The following is a 26,598-nucleotide window of genomic DNA, read 5'->3' as shown; positions in this document are numbered from 1 at the left end:
GTGACATATATTGAGAAGGCAAGAAAGCAAACACGGTGGAGGTGAAAATAGCCATCAGAAACTTCAGATAACCCAGAAGTCAAAAATCTGGTTTGCCTGTTTCCCTCACCCTCAGGCAGGATGTAAATGGCCCCACTGAATCCTGGACTGGACCTCTCAGCACTGCCCCTCCACTAATTGTCTTGCCTCCTGGTGGTTGCCCACCCCACATCCCAGCCCTGCCCAGCCTCCATGCCCTGGCTCAGGTGCCCTCCACCCAGCCATCTGGGTGCCGCGTGCTGGGCCGGCTGCTGGGGCGTGGGCATGAGCAGGCCATGGTCCCCACTCTCCCAATCCACTGGGGAGAAGAAGCAGAAAAACCAGAGTGCTGGGAGCTGGTGTGTCGCCCACACACAGCTCCAGGACCCGCCCTCTAAATTCAGCAGCCAGTGCTGCCTGACCACCGCTCTCCACACCTTCAGATGTGAATAGCGTCTAGGCTGCGCCTGTCCGTCTGGACCAGACCCAGTTAGGAACCACCTTGTCTCTTCCGCCCACCTCTAGACCTAGCTGGGACCCAGCTCCTTCCTCATGCTCCATTCTCACTGTGGCCGGCAATGGGCGGGCGGTAACAGGCGGCCTGGGCCAGGCCCGATGGGAAGAAACTGCCAGGATCTACCTTTCTTGGAGCAGGAAGGGCAGTGTGCTGGGGTACGAGGCAGACTTCAGAGCCAGACAAGCAACTTACCCTCTCTGGCCCTCTTTCCCTGTCGAGACGAGGATAAAACGTAATTTAGTAGACTGGCTAATCACAAATTGACTTCCTCCCTTCCCCATAACAGGGCACAAAACAAAGGCATGAAAAACAACGAAGGACGTGGGGTAAAGGACCAGTCAGCAGCATCTTTTTGTCGTTCCAAACGAGTGCTTCTTAACGAGAAAAAATGTGCAGGGACCCAGTGAAATCAGTCTCGGGCCTTTGCCCTTGACATTCCCTCTGGGAGCGCGCCCTCCTCCCAGGTCTCTGCTGGACGTCAGTGTCTGGGAGGACCTCCCTGCCCACGCCCGCCCCCAGTACCCGGCTTTACCTTAGAGTGTTGCTCTTTGTTAACCTGCTTGTTTTTTGTCTCCCCAGCTAGTGCAGAGACTTTCTAAAGTGGGGAAATGTGTCTCTTCTCCTGGCTCTGTCCCCAGTGCCTTGAACTGCACCTGACATATAGTAGGTGCTCAATAAATACCTGTTGACTACATTAATGGAATAGGATGTCCCAACTGAGCAGAGCAGAGACGACAGCCCCTCTGGAGTTAATCGGGGAAGGTTTCTCCAGGGAGATATATCCGGAATCCTTAAAGAGGCAAGGTGTGTGAGTAGGGTGGGGCCGGCTGGCAGCGGTCCCTGGAGATGAGCTCAGGAAGGAAGAGGGAAGAGAGACACTCCCCCAAATCAAATCGAAAGGAAGGAGCCTGTGCTCACAGCACCAGTGAACCAGTGCGAGACTGCCGTCCGCCAGTGACGCTGCCCGAGTTCTAGCCCCACGTGTCCCTCTGGTTCAATGGTCTTTTCTCGGCGGTCTGCCAGGCTTCCTATGTCATCTCGTTAGTCTGTCCCAAGTCAGCATCCCATGAGCTCAAGGTGGGCTTCTGGCACAGCGTCGTGGATGGGGAACCATGCGGAAGGGGTTACTAAGGGGCTGCTGCGCGAGTACCTGCTGTACACTCAGGCTGGGCCTGGAGACGCAGGGGAAGGAGCGGGGCCTGCCCCTCTGTGAGGAGGAAGGAGGGAAGAGGACGCACAGGGCACCAGAGGGTGCTATGAGGGGGTGGGGGTGGGGGGAGGAGATGGGGACAGCATGGCACAGGAGGGGGAGAGGACACTCACAGCCACAGACACTGAGGACAATGGAAACCTCTCAGCCCTTGACAACCTCAGCACAGCCCCAGCTGCGAGGCCCCTGTGTCATCGTGCATTTTCCAGTAGCTGCGTTTTATTAAAAGGGACAGGCAAAATCAGTTTTACTATCTTATATGTTATCCGGTATATCCAAAGAATTATTTCCACATACAATCAATACTAAAACGATCGAGATATTTTTTGTATTCTTTTTTTTTTTTTTTTTTTTTTTTTTTGGTGCTCAGTCTTTGAAATCCACCTCTCCACTCAGACGAGGCCCGTCTCAAGTGCTCAAGACCACATGTGGCCAGTGGCTACTGTTCTGGCCGGCCTGGGAACCGAGGAATAGCTTCTGGAGCTTCTGGAATCTTCCAGCTTCTGGAACAGTTCTGGATCCAAAAAGTATCTGGATCCTAAAAGGCTCAGAAGAATTTTTTATAGCTGCTTCTTCTGAGCACCCAGAAAGAAGCAAAGGGAAACGACGTGAGCTGGAACACCAGCATTCGCGGCCCACGTGCTGGTGTCGGTCGCTTGGCTGGAGCGCCCTGGTAGGGCCCGGCAAAAGGCAATTCTTCTGACCCCCCAAATGATGAAAGGTGGGGAGAGTAAAAGGAGGGGCCGGACAAGGTCAGGGAGAAGAAAAATGTGGAAGGTGGGGAGAGGCAGTGGGCGGCAGCAGTGACAGACTGCGTGAGAGAACTAAGAGCAGAATCCGCAGGCTGAGGGGGCACCCCCGCCCCCGCCCCCATCTCGCCCAGGCAGCTGCCAGCTCCTCCTCACAATGGCTGAACAGAGATCGCGGCCGGTACGGGAAGGCACAATTAGCTCATTCTCTCATTGCCCGTGTGATTACACTGTGGCTGCCAGGGCTCCCATTTCTGTAATTAAGACCTCGTCCCTTACTCAGAGGTATGGAAACATGAAAGTATTTGCTGAATCTGGTTTCTCAGGGTTAAAAGCCAGACTTAGGAAACGCAAACACTTGTGGAAATGCAAACACACATTCACTAACTAATTGTCCTTTAATTAAGGCCAAAGCCCTGCTTAAAACAATTAGCTCTGGGAATTGAACAGTAGGTGCAACTCCACTTTTTGCTAATTGTCTTGCCCTGATAGCTGGGCTGTGGCCGGTCCAGGGGGACCCAGGGGGACAGGAGGGAGGGAGGGAATCAGCTGCTTCGGGTCTGGACCGGGCCGTGCTCTGCTTGGTTTGGGAACATCAGAGGAGTCTACGGTGCGGGGAAGAGCGTGGCAGATGTGGTTTGGGCACGGGGGCGTCGGAGGCAGCCCCAGGCGTGGACGCGGGCCGCTGGAAGCCTCCGAGGCTCCTGCCGGCCACACGGAGGTGACTCGCCTGGCTGGAGCTGAGGGCGTGGGCCAAGGATTAGCTGACTGGAAAGCAATTAGACGAGGTGGGGCTGGCTGGGAAAATACCTGGAATCCCAGGGCCAGAGCTGAGACATGCTTGGGTGATGCCACGGGCGGGAGGAAGCTCTGGGAGCAGAGGGGCCCACTGGTGAGGCAGAGGGCACTGGCCCCCTGGGCCGCAAGCCTTTCTGGCCTCAGACTGATGGGGAGAAGTGGATTCTAGAGCGTGGGAGCAGTCAGGGGGTGCAGCCCTCTGGGCAAGTGGCCCCATTCCTGTGACCACGTCCCATCCCCACCTCCGTCTGCCTGCCCCTGCCCCTACCCCCACCCCTCCTCAGACTCCCAGGACTTTCCTAAGGCCTGCCTGTGCCGTCATGTGCCGGCAGGTAACCCCCTTTCCTGGGCAGGCAGCGTGTGTAGGTGGGGTGTGGCCCTTCCAGAGACTTTCACATCTTCCCCACAGGACAGAAGGGGCTGGGGTTCGGGAATGGGGGCGGTGGTGACGGACCCCTGAACTGAACCCTCTCCCCTGAAAACCCCCACCTGCCTTGAGGCCTGCAGAGCGTCCCTGGAGACTGTGCCCCCGGGGAGCCCCCAGTTAAGAGCCCCGGCTCTGGACCTGGGCGTGGGGATTTTCACACAGCAACATGATCAGAGGGGCCGTCCGGACCATCCTCAGAGCAACTGTGTGAAGGAGTTCATGGCTGACCCGGCCAGGTTAGGACTCCCATGGATCCCCAAAGCCCCCGACAGCTCACTTTTCCCCCCCAGAAAGGATCATCCCCCTCCCTGCCCCTCCCTTCCCCTCCTCATCCCCCTCCTCTGCCTTCTTCCCTCCACTTTTCGTCAGAGGCCAGCACACTTCTTTAAAGGACCAGATAGTAAATATTTTTGCTTCGCAGGCCAAGAGGCAACACCAAGTTCCACCACATCCCCGTGAGTCGCAGGGCTCCGAGCAGCAGTGCGAGGCGGCAAGAGCCATTTCTGTAGAAACCGCTCGGCCCCGCCTCCGTAGTGGGAAAGCACAGACAGACAGTATGGAAATGAACGAGAGTGGCTGTGTCCCAACACCTTATTTATGGACACTGAAATTTGAGTTCTATACCCCTTTTATGTGTCACAGAGTATTATTCTCCTTTTGACTTTTTCCCCTGCTATTTAAAAATGTAAAGCCTGCCTACTCCTGGCCCGTGGGCCGGTGCACAGCAGGCCGAGGACCGGATTTGCCCAGTGGGCCGTCGTTTCCTGACCCTGGTCTCTGGGTCTCGGCCGGCAAACACTGCCCCGGTGAGGTGGACGCACGTCATGTTTGAGAATCCGTGTCACGGGGAGGGGGGGCCTGCAATTTCCCAGGCGGTGCTGATGCTGTTAGTAGGGGGACCACACACGGAGTAGCACTGGTCGAGTCTGACCCGTACCCCCATTTTGCAGACAACAAAACCGAGGCCCAGAGGTGACCTAGCTCTGTCCTGTGAGCCCAAGGAGAGGCTTCTCTGTCCTGGAATACAGAGCAGGGTGGTTGTCCGTCTCCAGCTGCTTTCAGAGACCTGCCCTGCCAGCTCACATGACCTGAGGCCCCTGCCGAGACACAGGAAACGTGCTCGTGTCCCCTGGAGGCCAGAGCGGCAGGGCTCCCGTGAGTCACTTCCCAGGCATGGAGACATGTGCACTGAGACGTCTCCGTGCTGTCAGCTCCCTCCTGACCCCCTGCTGTGCTCGAGAGAAACTCCCGCCCTGGCCTCGGGACTCCTGTGGCAGGCCAGGAGGGGGGCTCAGAGCCCACCGTGAGAGGGGGAGAAAGGAAGAAGGAGAGCTTGGATGTCGGGCTTCCATCGTTTTGAATATATATCACTGCTGGTACTAGCGGGGACCTGAGGCAAGTCACTTGAGCTCTCCGAGCCTGTTTTTCCATCAGTAAAATGGGGAAACTGCCCTGACCTCTGCCAAGTTGCCATAAGGATGGGTGATCACGCTCGTCACATGTCCGGCGCACGGTACAGGACTGTCATGGTATCTATCTCGGCCATCCTGGTGTCTGCCTCAGCCCACCCATGGCCTGGGCAGCCACAGAAGAGGGCTCCACAGTCATCCTGGTGATGCATGAGACCCTGGCTGCGTTGATGTCCTTATGAAGGCAGTCACTGTCCTGTGCTCCTGTGACTTCTCCATCGGTGACTTAGGTTGGTGTGTGTCAGGCCTGGAGTGTGTTTGTGCCTGGAGCCTTTGGGTGGCCTTCGGGTCTGGGAACCCACTGAAATTGTACGCCAGTGTCTATGGACTTGTGTAGATGTGCCGTGTTCTGGGAGAGGTGCCCGAGCTTCCGTCAAATCCTCAAAGGAGGATTCTGTGTTCCGAAAAAATGGAAGGACACACCCATATCTATAAACTCAGTGCATAAGGAAGCACCAAATGTTTGGGGCAGATTCCCGGGTTTGGGAATCAGCTCCCCGATCCTGACATGTAGGGCCTGTTGTGCATCATTTAAGTCGGATCTGAGCTTCCATTCCTTCGCTCGTGAAAACTGTTGCCAGCATCCCTCCCCCGCCAATCCAGAGCCAGCTGACGTCCTGCAAAGGAGAACCCAGTGTGGGGCAGACCAGGAAGGGGGGGGGGCTCGCAAAGCTGCCACCGGGTGGGCAAGGGGCCTCACAGGGACCACCCTGCAGGGTCAGTACGTTTGTTTCCACTTTAAACACATGGGAGGTTTAAAATGGGGGGCAGGAAGCTGTGGTGATGGGCAGGATTGTGGGGGCCTTCAGGAGAGTCGGTGAAAAGAAGGGACAGGAGAGGACTGTGGGGGCAGCCCACCTTCTAGCTCCAGGCCCCGGCGCTGGCAGCACGAGCATCTTCCCGAGGTGCAGTCACCTGGCGGGATGCTGAGGTGTGTGCATGCCGTTGCCAGTGCAATACTCCAACAAAAAAAGTTTTCTTAAAACATCTTCAACTGAGAAAAGTAGGAATATACCATAAAATCACCCCGCTGGGAATTTTTCTATGTAATTTTGCAGCGAAGTTAGCACACAGCTTGAAGAAACAGTAATTTATATATAAACACAAATAACAGAGTAAGATTTTAAAATAATCCAAAGGCCAGATTTAAGGATCTTTCTTTGCAACGCAAACTGCTATCTAAGCCGGCTTACATAACGTTGGCTTTCTTTAATTACCTCCCGGGGCCCACGGGCCATCGCTGGCCTCTGCACAGCCACCGTGGGCCTGCCTCGGGCGGGCTTATTTCGAGCAGCCTGTCCGCCGGGGCGGTGGCTCTTTCTGCCCCTGAGTGCGGAGAGTGTCGCCAGTCCCCTCCCTCCTTCGCCAGGCTTCCCTCTCCCCTGGGGTGCCTTCACATCAGCCCGCCACACCCATCCGAGGGGCAGAGCCTCCCTCGACCCCACAGCCCACCCCCCTCCTCCCGGAAGGACACATCCCATTTCTCTCTTCCCTTTGGAGCCAGCATTTTCTTTTTTAAGTGGTTTCTTTATTTTGATGAAAGGTATTGGGGTAACGTTGGTTAATACCGTTATGTAAGCTTCAGGAGTGCAACGTTATAACACGACATCTGCGTGTTCCACTGCGTGCTCACCACCCAGGCTCTCGTCTCCTTCCATCACCGTGCACCTGGCCCCTTCTTCCTCTTCGCCCTCGCCCCACCCCCGCCCCGTGGCAACCACCATAGTGTTGTCTGCCTCTGTGAGTTTTTGTTTGTGCATCTGTTATCTTGTTTTGTATCCCGCAGGAGTGACATTGTGCGGTTTTGGTCCTTTTCTACATAACGTATTTCACTTAGCATGATATTCTCAAGATCTGTCCATGCTGGCACACATGGCAGTATTTCATCCTTGTACGGCTGAGTGGTGCTCCATTAGCTGGGTAGATTGCGTGTGTGTGTGTGTGTGTGTGTCCGTGTGTGTCAGGGCACAGGACCTGCTGTGCGGCAGGCCTGCACGTCCCTGAGGAGACCGCACCCCAGGGGACAGTGTGGCCCCTGTAAGTGTCTGTGTCCCGGCCAGCACACGCCTTCCTCCCAGTCCAGTCCCCAGAGGTCTTCCAAGAGGGCCAGCGGGGCACCAGGGCCTGAGTGAGGAAAAACTAGCCTAGGCAGGCCCTCCGCTTGACTTAGAACTTAGCAGAACCAAACTGTGGCCCTGGGACTGTGGGCAGAGAGACTCTGGCCACAGAGGTTAGAGGAGGAGGTCAGGGAAGGCTTCTCAGAGGAAGGCGGTTTTGGAGTCAGTCTTGAATGATCCAGTGAACGGAGCCAAGGCGGGAGAAGGCAGGCCTGGCAGGGACAACGAGGAGCAAAAGCTGCAGGTCGGTGAGGACAAGACACATTCACAGGCCTGGGAACAGATGGCTTTGGCGAGGCTGGAGGTCTGTGAAGGGGAGGGAGAGGGATGTGGGCCCCAGGGGGAAGTGGGCCAGCAAGCGCCCGAGTGCCAGGCTGAGCCTTCCCTCCTCTCGCACCCTGGTGGTCCAAACGCATGGGCACTGCAGAATCCTGACTCGCACGCTCCCTCATTCCAAAAGAGCATCTCAATCTAGAAGAAGAGTCGCCACATTATGAAAATACATGTTCTGCTAAGGGTAAGGCTCGAGAGCCAAACAAACTTCCAGGTGCCAATTAAAGATACTCTTATCTCTGCCTTTGACTTGGCAGAGAGAAACTGCCAAATCCTCCTGCCCATCCCCAAGCAGCCCCAGGCCCTTGGCTCAGCCCAGGCCTGTCTGCCCCTCCACTGGGTGGCTGCCGCTCTGAGTACCGATGCTAATTACGCTGTGAGCACAGCCCGGCTGTTCCCTGGGTGACAGTCCGAAGCCCAGCCACCCCTGCCCAGTCAGTCCTTGGCTACCGCTTTCCACCCAAACGCACCGCAGAACCAGCTGAGCCCTCTCCCCCGATGGACAGGCCAGCGTCTGCCGTGTGGCCCCAAACACCACGCTCCACCCCGGAAGCCCGGCACCCCTGGTAACCAGGCGAGGCAGGCATTTAATCTTCTTAAATATGGCATGCCAAGATTATCCCACTGAAGAGGACACGGTTTAGCCAAAAGGTTCTTCGGAATTCCATGCTCAGTGGCACGGGAAAGAGCCAAGTGTGTGCCCCTCTCCAGCTCCCCACATGGTGGCTGTGCACCCCCCCCCAAACACTACAACGTCTGAGAGTGGAAGGAGGGACACCTGGTTAACTTGGCATGCTGTAAAGAACCTTCTAAGAAGTTTCTTCCCGGGCTCCAGGAAGGGTGGGTTGGCACAGCCCTGCAGATAGCCATGTGCCCTGGGCAGTGAGCGGGCAGGGGGCCCGGGCTCTCTCCTCAGGCCGGCCCTTCCTGTGAAGCTGGTGGTTCAGCCTCTGTGGCTCTGGCCTCCGCAGTTCCCTCTGAGCCTGCGGAGAAACCCGCCGTCTGTCCACAGTGACCTCCCCGCCACCCTTCTTTTTAAAGAAACTTCTGTGTCTGGCTTCATGCAAGGGGGGGACCCGTCTTCTCTGGGGGTGTCCCATCTCCCCTGAGCTGCCCGCCGTACTCTGATGAGCTTAACCGCAGGAGGAGGCAGGAAGGCAGTGGCCTAGGCGGGAGGGGGCAGGGGAGGCCTCGTCCAGGGGCCGGGGCGGCTGGACAGCGGCTCAGCCCCCGGGGGAAGCTTACCCAGAGGAGGAAAGGACTGTTTCGCAAGCGAGGCTGGGCGCTCTGAGCTGGCCCGGCGGCCCCTGGCATGCGGCTGGGCCTGTTAGGAAATCAAGGAGCCGCTCTGTCTGCTTTCCAGCAGGCGCCACTTCTCTCTTTCCACTGCTTTGCTCAATCCCCGGCGCTGGCTCCAGGGCCGGGCTGGCGGGCGGGCGGGCGGGCATCCTCTGCCACAGGCCTGGTGCCTGCGAAGCGCCTGCTCTTGCCTCAGCCAGTGTTGTCACCAGAGTCCCGCGCCAGGCTGCAGAATCATGCTGACAAGACCAGCCGGCTGTGGGTGGGCATCTCAGGTGGGCAGACGGGCGAGCCTCGGGAGAGGATTCCAGGCTGTTTCCCCGGGTTCAGCGTCACTGTCCTCATCTCCTTTCCTGCCAGGGGGGACTCCTCACCAGTCACACACAAACGAAAACCCCACCCCAGACATACTTGAAGAGGGAGGGCCTGCCTTTGGCTCCTCGGGATCTTCCCGGTTATCTGTCAGTCAGGGTAGCAGCAAGATAATATTATAAATTTGGCCCCAAAGAGGGCAGGTTGAGGAAAGCATCCAGAAACTGGAGCCGCCTTGGTGTCTGCTGTGGAAGCTCTTGGACCTGTCAATCAACTGAGATTTTTCTTGGAGGAAAAACAACCAGAGGGTGGGCCAAAGGCCAATCACTAGGGTCAAGGGCGATTGGGATATAGAGGGAGGCCCTTCTGGGGCCGAGCAGAAGGAGGGGTGGAACGTGAGTAAGAACAGCGAGCAGGGCGCAGCCCCTCACTCGAGCGTCTTGCAAGCCTGAGTAATGTTGCCGCTTCATAGAACGTGGGAACCGGGATAATCGCTGGGAAATGGTAACATGGAAAGCCGCAGCCCTGAGATGTCAGCCAGGGGCCCAGTGTCCAGGGCTCGTTGCTGTGAGAACTGAAAGCAGAACCAGAACCTCCCCTCTCCTAACCCTGTCCCACCTGGGAAGAGCAGTCCGACCCAGACATGCAAACCTGCCCTGGGGCTGTGCTTCCCGGAGCCAGGGGGCTAGCCTAGCAGACCCCTCAAGGTCTCTTTCGAGCCCAGGGGTGGCTGATTCTACAGACGAGTTGCTATGGGAACTATAACTGAATTTCCTGGCTCTGGGGCTGTGAAAATCACAACCTGAACCTTCCGTTGATGTGGGTTTCTAGATTAATTTCCTGTTTGATTGTTTACTTTAGAGAGAGGAAAATGCCTTTGCAGGCAGCTGGTTCCCTCCACCAAGACGCTTATCACACCCTCCCCCCACAGCCCGCAAGGTCAAGTCCAGGACTCAGATGGGTGGAGGTGCGGAGGCCAGGGGATGGAGCCTGGGGCCCCCTCCCCTGCTCTGCCCTCTCTTTGTGCCAGCTGAGGGTCCCAGCCCGGTGACCTGTGAGTTCAGAAACTGCCTGTTGGGGGCCATCTGCCCAGCACCTGAGCCCCAGGTCTGGCCCCCAGCCAACCCAGACCCCTCTCCAGTCTCAGGGAGCTATTTTGTGCCGAGTCAGATGCAAAATGTAGTCTTGCTTTAGGGGGGTGTCCAGAGGGTACGTGAGGAGGGTGATGGTCCCAGGTGCCACCAGACACCCAGTGCCTCTAGGCTGGCCACTGCTGGCTGGGCTCCTCAGGGAAAGCTGAGAAAATAATGCTCCCCCAGGACCCCGCTGCTCCGGCGAGAGCAAAGGACGGTGTGCCCGGTGCCACAGCCCCATCCCGTTCCCGGCTGCAGTCCCCAGGAGCAGCTCGCACTGGCAGGCTCGGGCCAGGCCCCGCGGCAGGTGCCACGGCCTCGCTAGGAGCAGAGCTGCCATGCCCCCCCCACAGAGCCCTTCTCCCACCCCCACCCCACCTGCTAAACCTGGCGAAGACAGGCAGGGACACCAACCCGCTTTCTAAATGGGGGCCCTGAGGCATGAGAAGGGGAGGGGGCCGGGCTAGAAGTCTGCTTACCTGGTCCTGTGGTGGCCTGGGGAGGGGGGCTCCCAACCCCTTCCCTGCCCTGCCCTTGCCTGGGTGACTGTGTAACACTCCACTTGGGGTGACGGGCGAAAACCAGAACCCCCCCAGCCAAACCAGGGTGTGCGGGCAGCCCACCTTCTTCTGTCCTCCCCCCCTTGGCCCTGTCTCTGTGGGCCTCACTCCTGAGGTGGTGGTCGGGTCATCTGACTGTGGAGGCAGATGAGACCTGGGTTCAACTCCCGGTTTCCCCTTCCTGGGGCGCCCTCAGGGAGGTCACTTTTCCCTCCGCACCTCATTTCTGCAGCTGTAACGTGCAGATGCCACAACGGCATGTAACTCAGACCAACTGGCGGAAGGGTGGGACGGGTGTTACAACACACACACGGCTCAGCGCACACACCCAGGAGCCGGGCTCTGATGAGGACCCAGAGGTGCGGGTCAGCCCTCTGGAGACCCCTCCTGAAAGGCGGAGCCTCAGGGTTTTCTGGTGGCTCTTTAGGAGAGATCCGTGTATGTGCCTCGGGCGGTGGACAGAGGCGAGGCACGGGGAGGCAGGCAGGCTCCTGGAGGGAAGGGCACTGAAGGAGAAGCTGGGAGGTGTTGACAGTGGTCACGGACAGTGTCCCCGGGGTTTCAAACTCCGACCCAGGGTCCTGGGAACTCACGGAATTCGCCTCCTGTCCAGGCCACTGGCCAGGGCTTGGCCCCGAAGAGGAGCCGTGGAGCCCTGGCCCCAGCCCCTGGCTCCGGTGTCTGCAGGATTTGGTGTCTTCCCTGAGCCCCAGATTACGTTTCCACCTCCCCCCTCCCTGGGGGCCAGCTGTGGGCTGAAGCGTTCCCCCATGTGACATTTACTGTGGCCACTTTGTACAGGGCGGTTTGCAAGCTCGGCAGGAAGGAGGCTAATTATTGCCTCGGGGGCGCCTGGCCCGCAGCGAGGGTGCCTGCCCGCCTGCCCGCCTCAGGAGGGCCGGCAGCCAGGCCGCAGGGTGCAGGCTTGGACTGAAGTCCCGGGCAGAACCGTGAATTTCCTTGACGTCTGACCATGGCCACTGCACCAGGATTTCTTATTAGGCTAGTGGAAAAGTGACATGTGGGACAAATGCCCCTCTCCTGGGATGTCTGAAACGCAGGCAGGCACAGAGTGACGATAGTCATGAACGAGAAACAACGCTGATTCTGCCTTTGCACTGCCTGGCTGGGCAGCACGAGCGTGCGTGGTGGGGCTCACAGCCCTCCTGCCCACCCCAGAGAAACGGTGATCCTTCTCTTACTTATGCACCTGACCCTTCGCTCTCCTCGCCTCTGATACCCCTCCCTCCCGCGTTCTTCCCACTCGTCTCGGCCCCTAACACTGAACACGCTCGGGTCTCTCCCACTTGAACACCCATACCCCTTGACCTTCTGCCAGGCTCTTTCTCCTAGCGGCTTATCCTTCTTCTCTTCCACGGGCAAGTTCAAGGAAGAGAGGAAGGGAGGGAGGGATGAAGGAAGGGAAGAAAGGAGGAAAGGAAGGAAAAGGGAGGGAGGGAGAGAGGGATAGAGAAGAACAGAAACCTCCAAAGAAAAAGAAAGAAATGGTGTGCTCTTCCAGTCCCCACTTCCTGACACCCCCGCACCCGCCCTCCCCAACCCCACCTCACCCAGGCCTCCACCTGCCCCTCCCGGCACGGAAGCCATCATGGCAAAGGTCACCCATGCTCTCCTAATCACCAAATCCAGAGAGCCCTGGTCATTGTTCATCTTACTTGACCTCTCTAAGACTTCGACCCCATTGACCTTGTCCTTCTTAGAACTTTCTTGGCTCTACGACATCACTTCTTCCTGTTCCTCTTAGCTCTCTGACCATTCTCTTCCACGTCTAGGGGTTCCTCCTCCTCTCCCACCCTTTAGATGTTGCTCTTTCGAGGTTAGGAGCCCTCATCCTCTTCCCATGCATTCCATGTCTTCTCCTAGGACGTCTCACTCACATCCTTGGCCTTGACCAACACCTGGGCACTGGGGACCACAAGTAGCCGGCCCCCCACTAGTCATCTTCCCTGATACCCCCAGGGACTACGGACTCAATGTTTCTACCTGGACTATTTACACTTGCCCAAACCAACACCTGCTGCCTTCCCGGCGTCATCGGAGTCATTCACCCAGTCGGCCCAGCCCCAAACCTGGGGGCTCTCCACACTCAGGACTGTGCTTGTCCCCACCCTCACGTCTGCCCCCTGTGCACATCTCCTCCCCCTGCACCTGCCTCAGTCCACAGTCCCTCACAGCGGCCTCCTGGCGGGTCTCGCTGTCTCCGGTCCCGCCACCGCCATGCCAGCTCCCGTCTGTTCTCCGCACTGTGCAAGGAGGGGTATTTCGAGAGTGCAGTCTTTCAGTGGCTCTCTAATGCCTAGGGTCAAATCCAAACTCAGTGTCTCGAGGCTTTTAGGATGGGGCCCTTGCTTTCTCTACCACTGAGTTCCGTCTGTCCACCCACCACCTTGAAGGACTCGTTATTCACCAGTACACTCTGCTCATGCACGTGTTTAGCTTTGGGGCCTGTGCCACCTGCTGCTTCTGACACCGTGTGCCCGGCGTGTTCTCCACCACACCATTCCGCCCTGTGTGTTCCAGCCCCACCTGCCCAGCCCAGTCTCTTCATTTCCTCCCACTAGAGCATACACTGCAGGCTTTGTATTCTTGCTATCCCTGTACGTACACAGTATTTAGTACATAGTAGGTGTTGCATAAATGTTGAAAGGATGGATGGATGGACGGACGGACGGATGGCCAGAGTAGGTGAGCGGGTAGATGGATGAAAGGATAGGCAGGTGGGTGCACGGTGGAATACATGATGTGTGTGGGTGGACGGAAGGGCAGGTAACTGCATACGTTGGTGGATAAAGGGTTGCGTGGGTCGGTGAGAAGGTGGATGAATAACTTGGGGGTGAGGAAGGGGTGCGTGGGTGGGTAGGCGCCCAGATGGGTGAGGGGATAGAGGGAGGGTGGCCCATGCCGACACAGTCGGTAAAATCAACTCAATTCCGTGAAGACCGAGGTTGGTTACTGTCACTAGTCAACAAAATTAAGAAGCGTGCGCTCCAACCAGCAAAAGAAGAATGAGCTCATGTGGGCAAAATTAAAATAATTCTCCGAGGAAGAGTGCTTGACCCAGGACTGACGTGCATCTTCTAGATCTTCTCAGACGTGCGGTCTGTCTGGCTTGTTCCAGCCGCTTGACTACGGAGCCTCAGCTTCTCTCCGTTACTAAACAGAGGCAGGCGCACCCGTGGCCTCTCCCTGTCTCTGCAGGAGCCTCACGAGGGTACACGGCATGTTGCGCACTGAGCGTGTCAAAATCTTGAGGGAAAATACATGTTTATAAAGATCCACATTTAATAACAATACACCTTGTATTTGAATCCAGCTTTGTACTTTTCAAAGCTTTCACATGTATATTCTCAACTGACTTGCAAAACAGTTCTAGAGAGGCGTCATCCCCACCCTCAAGTGAGGAAACTGGGATATGGAACAATTAAGTGGCCTGCTGCACATTTTTGGTGACAGCCTTTTTCGGATAGATTATCTACTTCCCTGCCCACCCCCCGAAAAAAAGAGACCCAGGCATCACCGACCCCCCTCTTGATGACCCAAGGTTGGTATCGTGGACATCGGTTCCTCTGACGCAGCTGCAGGTGCCGACCCAAGCCCAGCAGAGGTGCCGGGCGGAGGGGCCCGGACTCACCCCTGAGCGCGCTCCTGAGGTGTAGGTGGCCGTGGGCAGCTTCCCACCGCGGCCACCACACCAGACCACACACCATGCATCAGGGATATCGCTTTTGCCTCTGCTACGTTCTTCCTCCTCTCCCCTTTCTCTCTGCTCTCAGCACTTCTGCCCGTTGCTGTGGCTTCCCGGGCCACTGCAGACCACTGCCATCCACCCTCGGCTCCTCCTTCCCTCTCTTCCTCCGCACTCTCAGCCCCTTCTGCCACAGCCCTGGCCCTTCCACAGACCCACCCAGCTCCCTTGTTGCTGCTCCCGGCCCACCCTCAGCTCCCCTAAAGGTAGAGGGGCTCCTGCAGGCAGGGTCTGAGCTGAGCTTTTACTTTGGCTGCATTGGGCTGTTCGGATGTGTCCTAGAGGGTGGAAACCTTGACGCCGGTGAGCTGGGGCGCTCAGGGACGGCTAGCCAGCCCGCCCCCGCTGGCACTCAGGCCTCCCTAGTGAGACAAGGAGCCGTCATCTCCAGTGCTCACTTGCCTCCCGCACACGAAGGCAGCCCCGTGGGTCCTTCCGTCAGCGCCCTGTCTCCCGCTCCGTGGGGTGGCATCCCAAGCAACCAGCCCGACTCCATCCTGGGCATGCCCTGGGCAGCACGCCCGTGCCCTGTGCACCTTCTGCCGAGGGTGCCGGGATGCTCCCACCAGGCTGCCTTTCTCCCGAGCTGCAGTGGGGCCTCCCACGGCCTGACTCCAAGCACCTTGGCCTCTCCCCGAGGGAGGATGTGATGGGTGTGCCCACAACAAGTCTCCGGCAGAGACAATAGGACAGGAATGCATTAGCTTCCGAACAAACACTGTGTGGGCTCGCACAATTGCCTTGGATTCTCGTCCAAGAAACACATCTCACTGTTCGAGGGCGAGGGTGGGTGGCTGGCCTGCCCCGGCCCGCCCACACCCCTTTCTGTGCCAGAGACTTTGACGAGTGGGCTGCCCCCTCCCCCACCCCAGGGCCTTCAGCCCCCAGGCCGGGCAGCCCTGCCTGGGTCATCCGACAGCTCTTCTTCCAAAGAGGGAGAGAACAGGGACAGCTCTGCCACCCAAAGAGTGCCTGCGCCTGCCACCCCTCTCTGGAACATTTTGTATTGTGGTGAAATATACGTAACATAAAATGGACACGTTAACCATGTTTAAAGTGCACCATTCGGCGGCCGAAGGCCATTTGCATTGTTGTGCAGCCGTCGCTGCCGTCCGTCTGCGGACTCCCTCGTCTCCCCCCTCTGCACCCCTGCGCCCCTCCACCAGCGACTCCCCATGACCCCGCCCCAGCCCCAGCAGCCGCCACTCCAGTTTCTGTCTCCATGACTGTGACTTCTCCAGCCACCTCATGCAAGGGAAATCCCACGGTATCGGTTCTTTTCCGTCAGGCTTATTTCACTTAGCAAAACGTCCTCAAGGCTCATCCACGCCGTAGCATGTGTCAGAAGTTCCTTCCTTTTCCAGGCTGAGTAACGTTTCACTGTACATGGAGACCGGGTTTGCTGGCTCCACTCATCCGCTGATGGACACCTGGGCTGCCTCCGCATCTCACCTTTTGTGAATTTTGTGAATAATGCTGCTGGGAACGTGGGTGTGCGTGTTTCGGTCTGAGCGGCCACGACTTTTGAAACTGTCTCAGTTAGGTAAAACGTTGTCTCCAGAAGATCCCAAATAGGACCTACATAAATGAAAGAGCTCAATGGACCCCTCAACATGCTGTCAGGGATAACCACTAGCTGTCCCTTGGGGAAAAGCAGAGCCCCGAAGACACGGAACGCAGAACAGGTAAGGTTGGGCCGACGTGGAAAAGAGTGGAGAGACCTTGCGCTTGCGACACTGCCCACAAAGGACATGTCAAGGAAGGATTCCCGGGAAGCTGCGGATGGCCCGGAGACAGGAGCCTCCGAGAGGACACTGACCAGTGCCCTCCTGGGCGGGAGACCCCGCAGAGCCAAACCAAAGGCTCCCCGCGGTGAGGCAGGCAGCCTGCAGTTGTGCCACAGAGAGCAGCAGGGTGCCACGTCCTGCCTGTGACAGGTGGGGGCAGTTCCCTCGGCTGGGGCGGGGGAGACACTCTGCAGCCCCTTCAGCGCTGAGGGTCGGCTCTCCAAAGGCGGCCCCGTGGGTCCTTCCATCAGCGCCCAGTCTCCCTCTCCGTGGGGTGGCACCCCAAGCAGCCAGCCCCACCCCATCCTGGGCGTGCCGTGGGCAGCACGCCCGTGCCCTGTGCACCTCCTGCCGAGGGTGCCAGGATGCCCCCACCGGGCTGCTTGGCAGTGAGAGGCCAGGTCAGTGTTGAGGGGAGACCAGGACGTGGTCTGCAGCACGATTCCCTCAGTGAGCTCTACCTGCTGGCACCTGTGATGAAGGACAAGGCCAAGGCCAAGCATCCAGCCCTCCCTACTTCTGTGAGAAGACCTAGCAGACATTTGCACAATAGGTTTATGGCCTTACGCAGATGTTCCCAAAGCACCGAATGGAAGACACGGTTGGAAGAGAGGCCCTGGGACTGAGAGCCCCGCCCAACCTGCATCTGCCTCCCCCCCCCACCCCCCACCCTCACCCTGGAAGCTGGGAGCCCAGGGCCCTGCCCAGGAGGCAGGCAGACAGTGGCATGGGCTCAGTCCCCAGGAGCGGGTGCTGCGAGAAGCTTGGGCATGCAGGGGCGGGAGGGACGTCAACAAGAAGTACACCAGCCACAGATATTCGCGAAGAAGAGAGAATAGGAAGGTTCTGACCCTTCGCCTAGGAGCACGTGCAGGGGGCAGGTCTCGGGCGGCACAGAAATGAGGGGAAGGAGGAGACCCGAGCTCCTCAGGACGAAGGGCTCCGCTGACGAGAAGTAAACACCCGTGTAGACAGGGAGGCGCAGCCGGGTGCTGCGAAGCATTCCGCTGTACGACACGTCGTGATTGTGTAATGCAGTTCCAGGTATTTTCCGTCTTTAACAATAGCCCAGGGAAAGCTCTGTATCTGCGTCCTGGCGCGCTGAGTGCGTACGGGTATGGGGTAAATTCCTGAAAGGGGTGTCGCTGGGTCGGGGGTTCGTGCACTTGCAATGCTATAATTACCACCAAATTGCCATCTAGAGGGTTAAGCCAACTTTTATTTCCACAAGCACTGTACGTTTGCACACTCATCAGTTACAACTCTGTACCGTGTCTGCTCCGGGGAGAGGGGTGGGTGGGGTGGGGGTTCCTCACCTCCTCACTCGCCTTTTCAGGTGCCTGCACCAGGGCCGCCGCGGCGGAGCTGCCCCTCGGGGTTAGTCCTCCCGCTCGCAGACTCCCAGCTGGGCGGTCTTCTCCTGCCTCCCAGAGCGTGTTGTGAACAAGTGTTTCCAAGTGCCTCCTGTGCGCCAGACGCCGCTCCAGTGCTGGGTAGAGCAGCGGGAAAACCCGGGCCCTGCCCTCATGGAATTGACCTTCTAGTGGGGAGTGGGGCACGGGGGACGGACAGACCGACGGGGAGATGAGGTGTCGGGGTGAGGCTTGCTAGAGAGAGAGAAGTGAAGCAGGAGGTGGACGGGCTGGTCGGTTACACAACGGCTCGTCAGGGAAGCCCTGGCTGGTGGGCGATACTCGGGAGCACCCTGAAAAAAGTGACAGAGGAAGGTCTGGAGGTTGGTGGGGGCTGAGAGTCACCAGGTGACGAGAGCACGGAGGCCCGGAGAGTCAGAGCTGTGTCCGTGGGAGGAGCGCACACAGCCCCTGGCTGCCCCACCTTCGCCCTGGGGCCCCTGTCCTTCCCTCCCCTGGACTGCCCCTCACTCGCCCTCCACCTGCTTGGCGAAGGGGCAGTTCCAGGCCTCCCTCTGCTTGTCCATTCCAAAGCGAACAGTGTGCTGCCTGTCTGCCACCAGCCCAGGTCACAGTTGCAGACCGGGATGCAGGGGGAAGGCGGTCCGGTCCCCGACAGCACTCTGGGCAGTGCAGCCAGCACCGGCCTGTCCCCTGGACTGCTGCGACCTCCGTGGCCCGCATGCTCACATGTAGTGCGGCCTGCCCTGGGTCTCCAGCCCTCCTGGAGTGAATGCTTGTGGCCCCTGCTGGGAGGGCCCCTCAGCTGGGTGGACGGACGCAACACGATGGAAGGGGAGAGGCCAGGAGAGTCTGCGAATTCCGATGTCGGGCCACGGTGGGAACAGTCTCCCTGGGGCATGTGTGACGTCACCTCTGCTTGAACACGTCACGTTCGGGTCAGAAACCTTGACTCCGGTTCTCAGTCAGTGAACGAGGGTGCTGACCCTAAAAATGCCCTCCTCTGTGCTCTCCTCACCCTCGGCCGCCCTTCCCTTAAAACCAAAAACGGCACATAAGTCGTATCAGCCGACGTGTCGTGAACGCCCGCAGTTGCCGGGAGCTGTGCCGGGTGGTTCCGGAGCAGCACCAGCGCAGAGCCTGGCCCTGGCCCTGGCCCTGTCCTCGGGGAGCGGGCAGTTCAAACGGCAGCATGTCTTTTTCCCTTGCGTGGAATGCCCAGTGGGTGGGAGGACGGAGAATATTGGGGGAGTGAGAAGCGGGAGAGGCCTCCGTGCATGGGGATGATCCAGAGGTCTCCAAGGAAAGCTGTGAAGCGACCCGGGCCTCGCAGGGTGGGGGAGAGTGGAGGGCAGGAACGGAGGTTCCAGTGGGTGGAAGCGTCTTCTACAGCCAGTAGTCCGGCTGCGCGGTCATTGGGTGGATGTGACGGTCACTGCGGCAGGGGTGGGGGCGGAGACGGAACGAGATGTATTTAGAGATTGGGAGAAGCAGCATCAGCCAGCAAAGGGGACAGTGCAAGAAGTGGTCGGTGGGGTCAGGGGCAGACAAAACGGTACGGTTTCTCAGCCTGTGCCCACAGGTCCTCGGCAGGTGGGGGGCGGGGAGGGCGGCGCTCAGTAAGAAATAAATTTTAAAAACCAAGCATAAGATAACACAGGTTGGCAAGGATGTGGAAAAGCCACAGCCCTCAGACATCGCTGGGGGGAATATAAGTGGTGCGGCCACTGTAGAAAACAAAGCATCTGGTACTCAAAGAGCGAACCGTGGGTGCCACGTGACCCAGCAGCCCCATGCCTGGGCGTGTGCCTAGGAGGACTACAGATGCGTTGAGGTGGACGCTCACAGCAGCATTGCTCGTCACAGCCGAAGAGTGGCCACAACTCACACGTCCACCAGCTGGTGAACGGGCACACAGACTGTGGTGTAGAAACAGCAGAACGTTGTTCAGCTGGGAAAAGGAATGAAGGACTGGTTCCTGCTACACACGGGTCAACTTTAAAAATGTTATGTTAGCCTGGCTGGTGCGGCTCAGTGGCTTGAGCACTGGCCTGTGAACCAAAGGGTCGCTGGTTTGATTCCCAGTCAGGACACATGCCTGGGTTGTGGGCCAGGTGCCCCGGTGGGGGGCATGGGTTATGATGTCATATGAAGTTGATGTTATATGAATTACATCTCAATTTAATAAGCAAAAGAGAGACTGAAAGAAGGAGATGAGGCAGGTAGCGGGAAGCCAGAAGGGGACCGTGGCTGGGCAACCTGGCCGTGGCCTTGGTCAGGAGGCAGTTCCAGCCTCCTGGTAAGTCAGTGCAGCGTGGTCGTGTAGAAGGGCACTTTGATTTCCGGAAGCCCTCCTGTAGCCGGGGCCCAGGTATGCCCAAGACCACAGCTGCGCCCTCCCCCTCTCATCAGGAAGCCTGTAGGCTCACTTCATTTCTCTGAGGGTCCCTGCATACTTGCCACTGCCTTCAAACCCATCTGCAGCCTTGCTGCGCCACAGCCTCGGACCGCAGCCTTCTGACCTGGCCTGGGCGCCCAGGCCGGCCGTCCACGGCGGTCCTCCCGTGGCTCATATCCCGTCAGAGAGATCACAGCTTCCTGGTGCAGTGCCTCTGCTGCCCTCTGCCCCTCGGAGACACTCGTTCCGGGCTGCCCCCGGGGCTGGGGTGGGGGCTCGGCTGCCGGGGGCGGGAGCGGGCGCCCTGAGCGGGGTCTCTGGCCTCTCCCCCACAGCTCTTGCAGTCTCAGGACGTGAAGGAAGACGCTGTCCTGTGCTGCTCCATGGAGGTAAGCAGGCGGCGCAGACGTGTCCGACCTCAGACGCCACGCGCCCCGCATGCCGCACAGCTGTGGGGGTCCCCGAGTCCAGGACAAGGGTGTGTCAACGGGGGAGGGGGGAATGGCTTCCTGAGTGGGCGTGGGCTGCTGCATCCACAATGGTTAACCCCAAACCAGAATAAATGGTGATAGGGAGACTGCCCACCGCTGGCTGGAGGGACACACCGAGTGCTGACATTGTCACTTTCCCTCCGTCCCCAAGGCCACCCTCTCCCTGCACCAGGCACACCACACAGATGACTTAAGAGATTCTAGGTGGACCCCTGTCCCCTGGGCTTTGGTACTGTGGGGCTCAGGGAAGGTGCCCAGGCTTGAATCCCCCATGTTGGCACTGATTCAAAGCAGCCCCCATGGGAGGGGCCACGCCCATTCCCAGGGTGTGGCCTCCGCTCATTGAAACTCGGGGACTTTCCTCCAGACGCGCGGCTCCAGCCTTGTCACAGGGACTGACCTTTGCCCTCGGGGGACGGGACGGCTTTTAGCCTGGGCCTCAGGTCGAGTCAGGCCGAGCGAACACAGCCCCCGGGTGCTTCCTGCTCGGCTGCCAAGGCCACGCCCAAGAACCGTGGAGACCAGGGATCCTGGGAGCCCACATAGCAGCCCTAGGCAGAAGGGACATCACTCCACTCATTTGGGCCCCGGCCAGGTGCCCTGCATGGGGCTTGGGGGGCGAGGGGAGGAGGAGGAAGCATGTTCCCTGCCCTCAGACAGCTTCCAGTCTGGCTAGGGCTAGATCTCACACACACACACACACACACACACGCACGCACACATGATGGGGCAGTGGAGAGACTGAGTGTGGGTGCAGAGCATGCGTCCCTGGAGAGCCCAGGGAGAGGGGTCAGGGTGGCCCACAAGATCAAGAAAGGTTCGGTGAAAAGGGCAGAGCCTTGACAACGGGCAGGATGAGGCTGAGGGCGGGCAGAGTGGGGGCTGAGATGATGGGCAGAGATCCCGCAGGGGCTGCTGGACAGGAAGGCACGGATCTGGAGGTCTGGGGCTCCTTCCTCCCAACAGGGGCCTTGCGAGATCATTGGCCACCGCTCTTGAGGGCAGCCCTTCCAGTGGCCTTCTGCCCCTGTTCCTGTTTCTCTTCCCTTCGGGCCACAGGTGTGGGCAGAGGTCGTGCCAGGGCGGGAGGTGGGCCTGGGGACAGGAGAAAAGGGAAACAGGAGACCTCCTCCTGCTCTCAAGTTCCACGTGGACACACCCGGGTAATAATGACTAAGCCCGTCTCCAGAGAGACATCCTAGCAAGTGAAAATTAACACGGGGCAGCCTGGTCACCCTTGAGGGGGCAGGTCACACAGTCGTTGAGGGGGCAGATGGTAGTCAGGGAAGGCTTCCTGAAGGAGGGAGAGCTCTTGGGTGAAAGGGAGAAGGCGTGTGTTCCTGCTAAGGGCCCTTTTCAGCCCTGGGCAACGGGCATTATTCTGGTCCCTCTTATTTCTGCCAACAGATTGGTGGTCAAGTGTGAGCTTGCACAGTTGGCCGTTTCTACCCTCTTCACCCCCCACCCCCCGCCCCCCCAGGCACAGAGGCCTGGGCCCGCACCTTCCTGGGATAATGCAGCTATTTCTTGTCCAGGCCCCGAGCTCACCCAACCAGGGTGGGTCAGGGGACCACTGTGGGGACCACTGTGAGGCCCACATCCCACCTGACCCCCACTTCTCTGCCCACAGCTTCAGAGCACAGGCCGGCTGCTAGAGGAACAGCTGCCCGAGATGATGGCCGAGCTCCTGGCCAGTGCCCGAGACAAGATGCTGTGCCCCTCGGAGTCGATGCTGACCCGGTCACTGCTCCTGGAGGTCATCGAGCTCCATGCCAACAGCTGGAACCCTCTGACGCCCCCCATCACGCAGTACTACAACAGAACCATCCAGAAACTGACAGCCTGACAGCCAGGGGGCCTGGCGGGCGGCCCGCAGGCAGCTGGGGCCCTGGCGCACAGGGCCAGATGGACGGGCGGGAGGACAGGGGTGGCCCTGGCGGGAGAAAGAAATGGGGAGGAAGGAAGGCAGGCAGAGCCGGCCACCAGCCTGGAGCCGGGTGGGGAAGGGATCAGATCCCTAGCAGTGCCCCCCCACCCAAGCCCCCCAGCCCCAGCATGCGGCAGCTTCACCAGCCAGGGAAGCATGTTTCTTCTTCACGGTGGCCCGGCCCTCGCCCGGCCCCTCCCCACTCCCGCTCCTCCTGCCCTCTCCCATCAAATGAGACCCCCGCAGGGCTTTGTGCGAGGGGTTTCATCTCGGTGACTCCTCCTCTGAGGCCAGGCAGCCCGGCACGCCAGGGCACCGCTTGGGTCAGAAAGGACCTCAGAAGGCTGACAAAGTGGGTCGGAGACGGGCTTGCATTGTCCCTGCGCGCTGTCAGCCAGTCGCCAACTGGCAGCAGGCGACGTGTAGCAGATGTCCGGGAGGACAAAGGCAGACGTGGCCCCCACCAGCCGCCCGTCATTGACGGCCTTTGTCCGCACGGTTGAGCTGCGGGGACAGCGGCCTTCGCCCTCCTCCAACCTTCACGCTCCACCACCCCCAAACTTCCAAGTCCTCCTCCCGGACCCTCCAGCCTCAGGCCTGGGGGGGCAGGGACCAGGCAGGGGAGCTGGAGTTCCTAGTTCTACTTGCACCCTTTTGTTTTACTGTGTTTTCTTTTTCAAAAGCCAGCTGCTTTGAAGTCTCTTCTCTCAATGAAAGGGCCACGATGTGATCACACAGACAGCAGAGGACCCCCTGATTAGTGGGAGATCAAACCCGCCCCTCTCTGGAAGGATTCTAGCCACGGAAGGCTTGCCAGTAGCCAATTAGGGTAATTGGAAACTTCTGCCCCGGTGGGGGTCCCGCTGGAACCTGTGCCTCTGGCCCCCTGCACCTCCCCTCCCTCACGCTAGCTGCGCGCTCTCAAAGGGCTGATACCATCATGCTGGGAGTGCATGAAACCCATCCTGGCCCCGGGCCTGGTGGTGAGCCAGGCACAGCACAGGCTAGCAAACTAAGACCCAAACGCTAGGGGATGTTTCGTGCTCCACACACGGGTCTTGTCCCGAACTCGGAGTGGGGGAGCGTGGCGGTGTGGGGCCACCCAACTCCCCAGGACTTGGAGTTTAGCTCAACGGGATGCATCGCCGCCCTAGAGGACAAGGCAAGAGCCAGGGGCCCAGCCCTCCCGCAGCGGAGCACCACGTGCTCCAGGGGGCCGTGGGCACTGCAGCCCAGGGCTGTTGGGAAAGGGAGTGTTCCTTGAGTCGGGTGGCCAGGCAGGGAAGCCAGACAGAGCCTTCCAGACCGAGAACAAGCCTGGGGCTTCCTGGAGGAGTCAGGTCCTGGGAGATGGCCCGTCTCCACTGGAGGAAGACGGGGGTCAGTGGTCACTGGTGTCTGCACAGCCCCATCTCTGTCGTCTGGAGCTGACACTTTGATGAGCCCCCAGAAAATGACCTCGGCCCAGCAGCTTCCTTATTTACTCCTTTTCTGAGGCCAGTCACTCTTGGGTCACTGGAGGCAGCCTGGCTGCCCAGTCCAATCAGGCTGGCCGGGAGGTGAAGGCTGGAGGAGGTTGACCCCTGCTGACCCCAAGTCTAGGAGAGCAGTCAACGTGGGGTGGGGAGCAGGTTCCCCAGTGCTCCCTGGCTTTCCACCGGCTACACCCTGCCTTCCGGCCCCGGGATGGGAGCCTGAGCCAGCCCCCCAGCAGAGCTTGTGGGGGGCGCAGGTTTCCCTGGAACAGGTGGGTCATCTCTACGAAGAAGCCCCTGCCACCCGTGGCCCCGGCCTCTGCCTCCTCCTCCTTCCTGGAGGCTTCTCCTCCCCGCCTCCTCTCCTTGGACTGCGCCTCGAGCCCAGCCTGGGGCCCAGGGACAGCAGAGGCCCCCCAAGGGGCTGATGTCAGGAGGCTCAGAGAGGACCCGGGGAAAATCGCGGTCTCAGGGAGCCAGGCGGCCCTCACCAGGCAAGCAGCTGCTCCCTGACAGCCCTCCGAGAGTCACACCTGTGCCGAAAAGGGCCTCGTTTCCTTCGAGGGGGGAGGTGTGTGCGTGTGTGTGTGCATCTGCAGAGAACAGAACGGAGCCCCGGAGGAAGGGAGAGGCCTGGGAATGGGGGTGCGGGTCGAGGGGGCAGGAGAGTGGGGTCTCCCACCTCCACCCCGGCTCAGAGAGCAATCACACCAGGGGCCCCAGGCGCCGTGCGTGGGGGGGCCAGTGTCCCCCGGAACACTGCCGGGATAGGCGGCAGCATCACGGCTCCGTGGCCACGCGCCCCTTCCTCCTGCGGGCCCTCCACGGTGGTCTGGCCTCAGGGCCGAGCCCTCCTCGCCTGTTCGGGCCAGAGTGTGAAGAAGTGAGATATAAATATGTATACATATATAAATATATTTTTAATTACGTGTCGTGTCGCCGTGGCTCCAGACATATGGTTTGCCTGGTTTATTCCATTGCTTGAAAGCACTTCCTGGCCAATCTGAAAAACAATTTAAGCTGTTTTTCTAAATGCAGGTTGCTGCTACTTTTTCAGACATGGAAGGAAAACGTTTAAAAAGGAATTGTTTTTTTAAGGAAATAACAGTAAAGCCTAAAATCTGAGACTCTGAGGCAGCTTCCCACAGGAGATGACTCGCCAGGACCTGGGGGGCAGAGGTGGGCGCCCACAGGCCCCCCTCCCCGGGCCAGCCCCCCTCTGCTGAGTGAGGAAGGCCATATCCAAGTTGACCTCTGAATGTATCTGATGGGGGCAAAACTGGATGTTGCATTTCGAAGGCTTGCGTTGTTTTCTCTACGGCCCGAGGCTTTCCGGGCACTGAAGAGGCCAAGTCCGGCCGTCCGGTGTCGGTTCCGTGTGGGTCTCTCCCCTGCCGGTCACGACAAGGCAGTCATTGCTTTCCTCCCAGCAGCCGGCCTGCTCGCCACAGTCCTGCCCACCCCCCCCCCAGGCCTCGTGGCTGGGCTTAGGCTCTGGGACCGCAGCCCCAAGGAGGCCCCTCCCCTCCCCTGGACCAGGCGGGAGTCCCACCACCCTCCGTGAGGAGTGCGCACCTCCAAACCCGGTTTCATCTGTCCGTCCTTCCTTAACCAGCCTGTAAACCTCTAAGGTTTGGGGATCGTCCTGTCCATCCATGTAAATGTAAATGTTGGCCGAATTAGTATTTATTCTAATTTGTATTTTATTTTATTTTGTTCGGGGGATGGGGAGGGGGTGTGGGAAATGTACCGTTGACGACGCCCCGGGCAGCTGCCGGGGCGGGGGCCCAGACAGCCGGGCCGCCACGAGGAGCAGCCCCACGGGGCCGCCCCAGACGCCAAGCCCCAGTCTTATCTGGCATCAGCCGCCAGCCAGCGTTCCTCATGTGACAGACTCCCGGGCCTGCTCGTGGAGTCCTGCCTCTCAGCTGCTGGGCGCTGTGCTGGGAAACCTCCGGCTGGGCCTGTGAGGACGCAGATCCGAGAGAAGACAGCTTTCCTCTCTCCTCTACCGGGCACACTTGCACAGAAGGGCTGCTGCCCTGCCTGAGCCAGCTGGGAGCCTGGCGGTGGGACCTACCTCCCTGGAGCAGGGGCCCGGGGCTTCCCGCCAAAGCTGCAGCAGAATCCCACTCACGCACCCACCTCCCCTCTCTCCGTATGTCCTGCTTTCCAGCGGAACCCAAACTACAAGTGGGTTTAAAAAATAAACAACACCAAAAAACAAAAAATGCTCAATTCATGTTTTTTGTGTGTTCGGCGAAGGAAACCTTTCCCAGAGGTTTTTGGGCCTCAGCTGGAGGCAGCAGGGGCTTGGCGGGGCCTCTCCCCGGGGAATACACTGGTGAGAAGATTCCCCCCAGTTTGGCCGCCTTAGGGAGCAGGGGCCGGGTCTGGGGCCCTGGGGAGACTGTGGAGGAGTGACCTGAGAGAACGTGG

The 26,598-nt window shown here is 59.2% G+C and overlaps 1 protein-coding gene across 2 annotated transcripts in view; it reads left to right on the top strand.

Moving 5' to 3' along the window:
* The window catches only part of CTIF (cap binding complex dependent translation initiation factor), a 249,542-nt gene extending 223,152 nt beyond the window's left edge, over positions 1-26,390 (top strand). For both annotated transcript variants that reach the window (XM_028524171.2, XM_028524170.2), the window contains exons 11-12: positions 20,602-20,655; positions 22,388-26,390. In XM_028524171.2, coding sequence (XP_028379972.1) covers positions 20,602-20,655; positions 22,388-22,603 — 270 coding nt within the window. In that variant the 3' untranslated portion in view covers positions 22,604-26,390. The remainder of the gene's footprint in view (positions 1-20,601; positions 20,656-22,387) is intronic.
* Positions 26,391-26,598: the final 208 nt, after the last annotated feature.

The sequence above is a fragment of the Phyllostomus discolor genome, chromosome 9 (genome assembly GCF_004126475.2).
Source record: "Phyllostomus discolor isolate MPI-MPIP mPhyDis1 chromosome 9, mPhyDis1.pri.v3, whole genome shotgun sequence".
Taxonomy (NCBI): domain Eukaryota; kingdom Metazoa; phylum Chordata; class Mammalia; order Chiroptera; family Phyllostomidae; genus Phyllostomus; species Phyllostomus discolor.
This window is presented reverse-complemented; position numbering and strand designations above follow the sequence as displayed.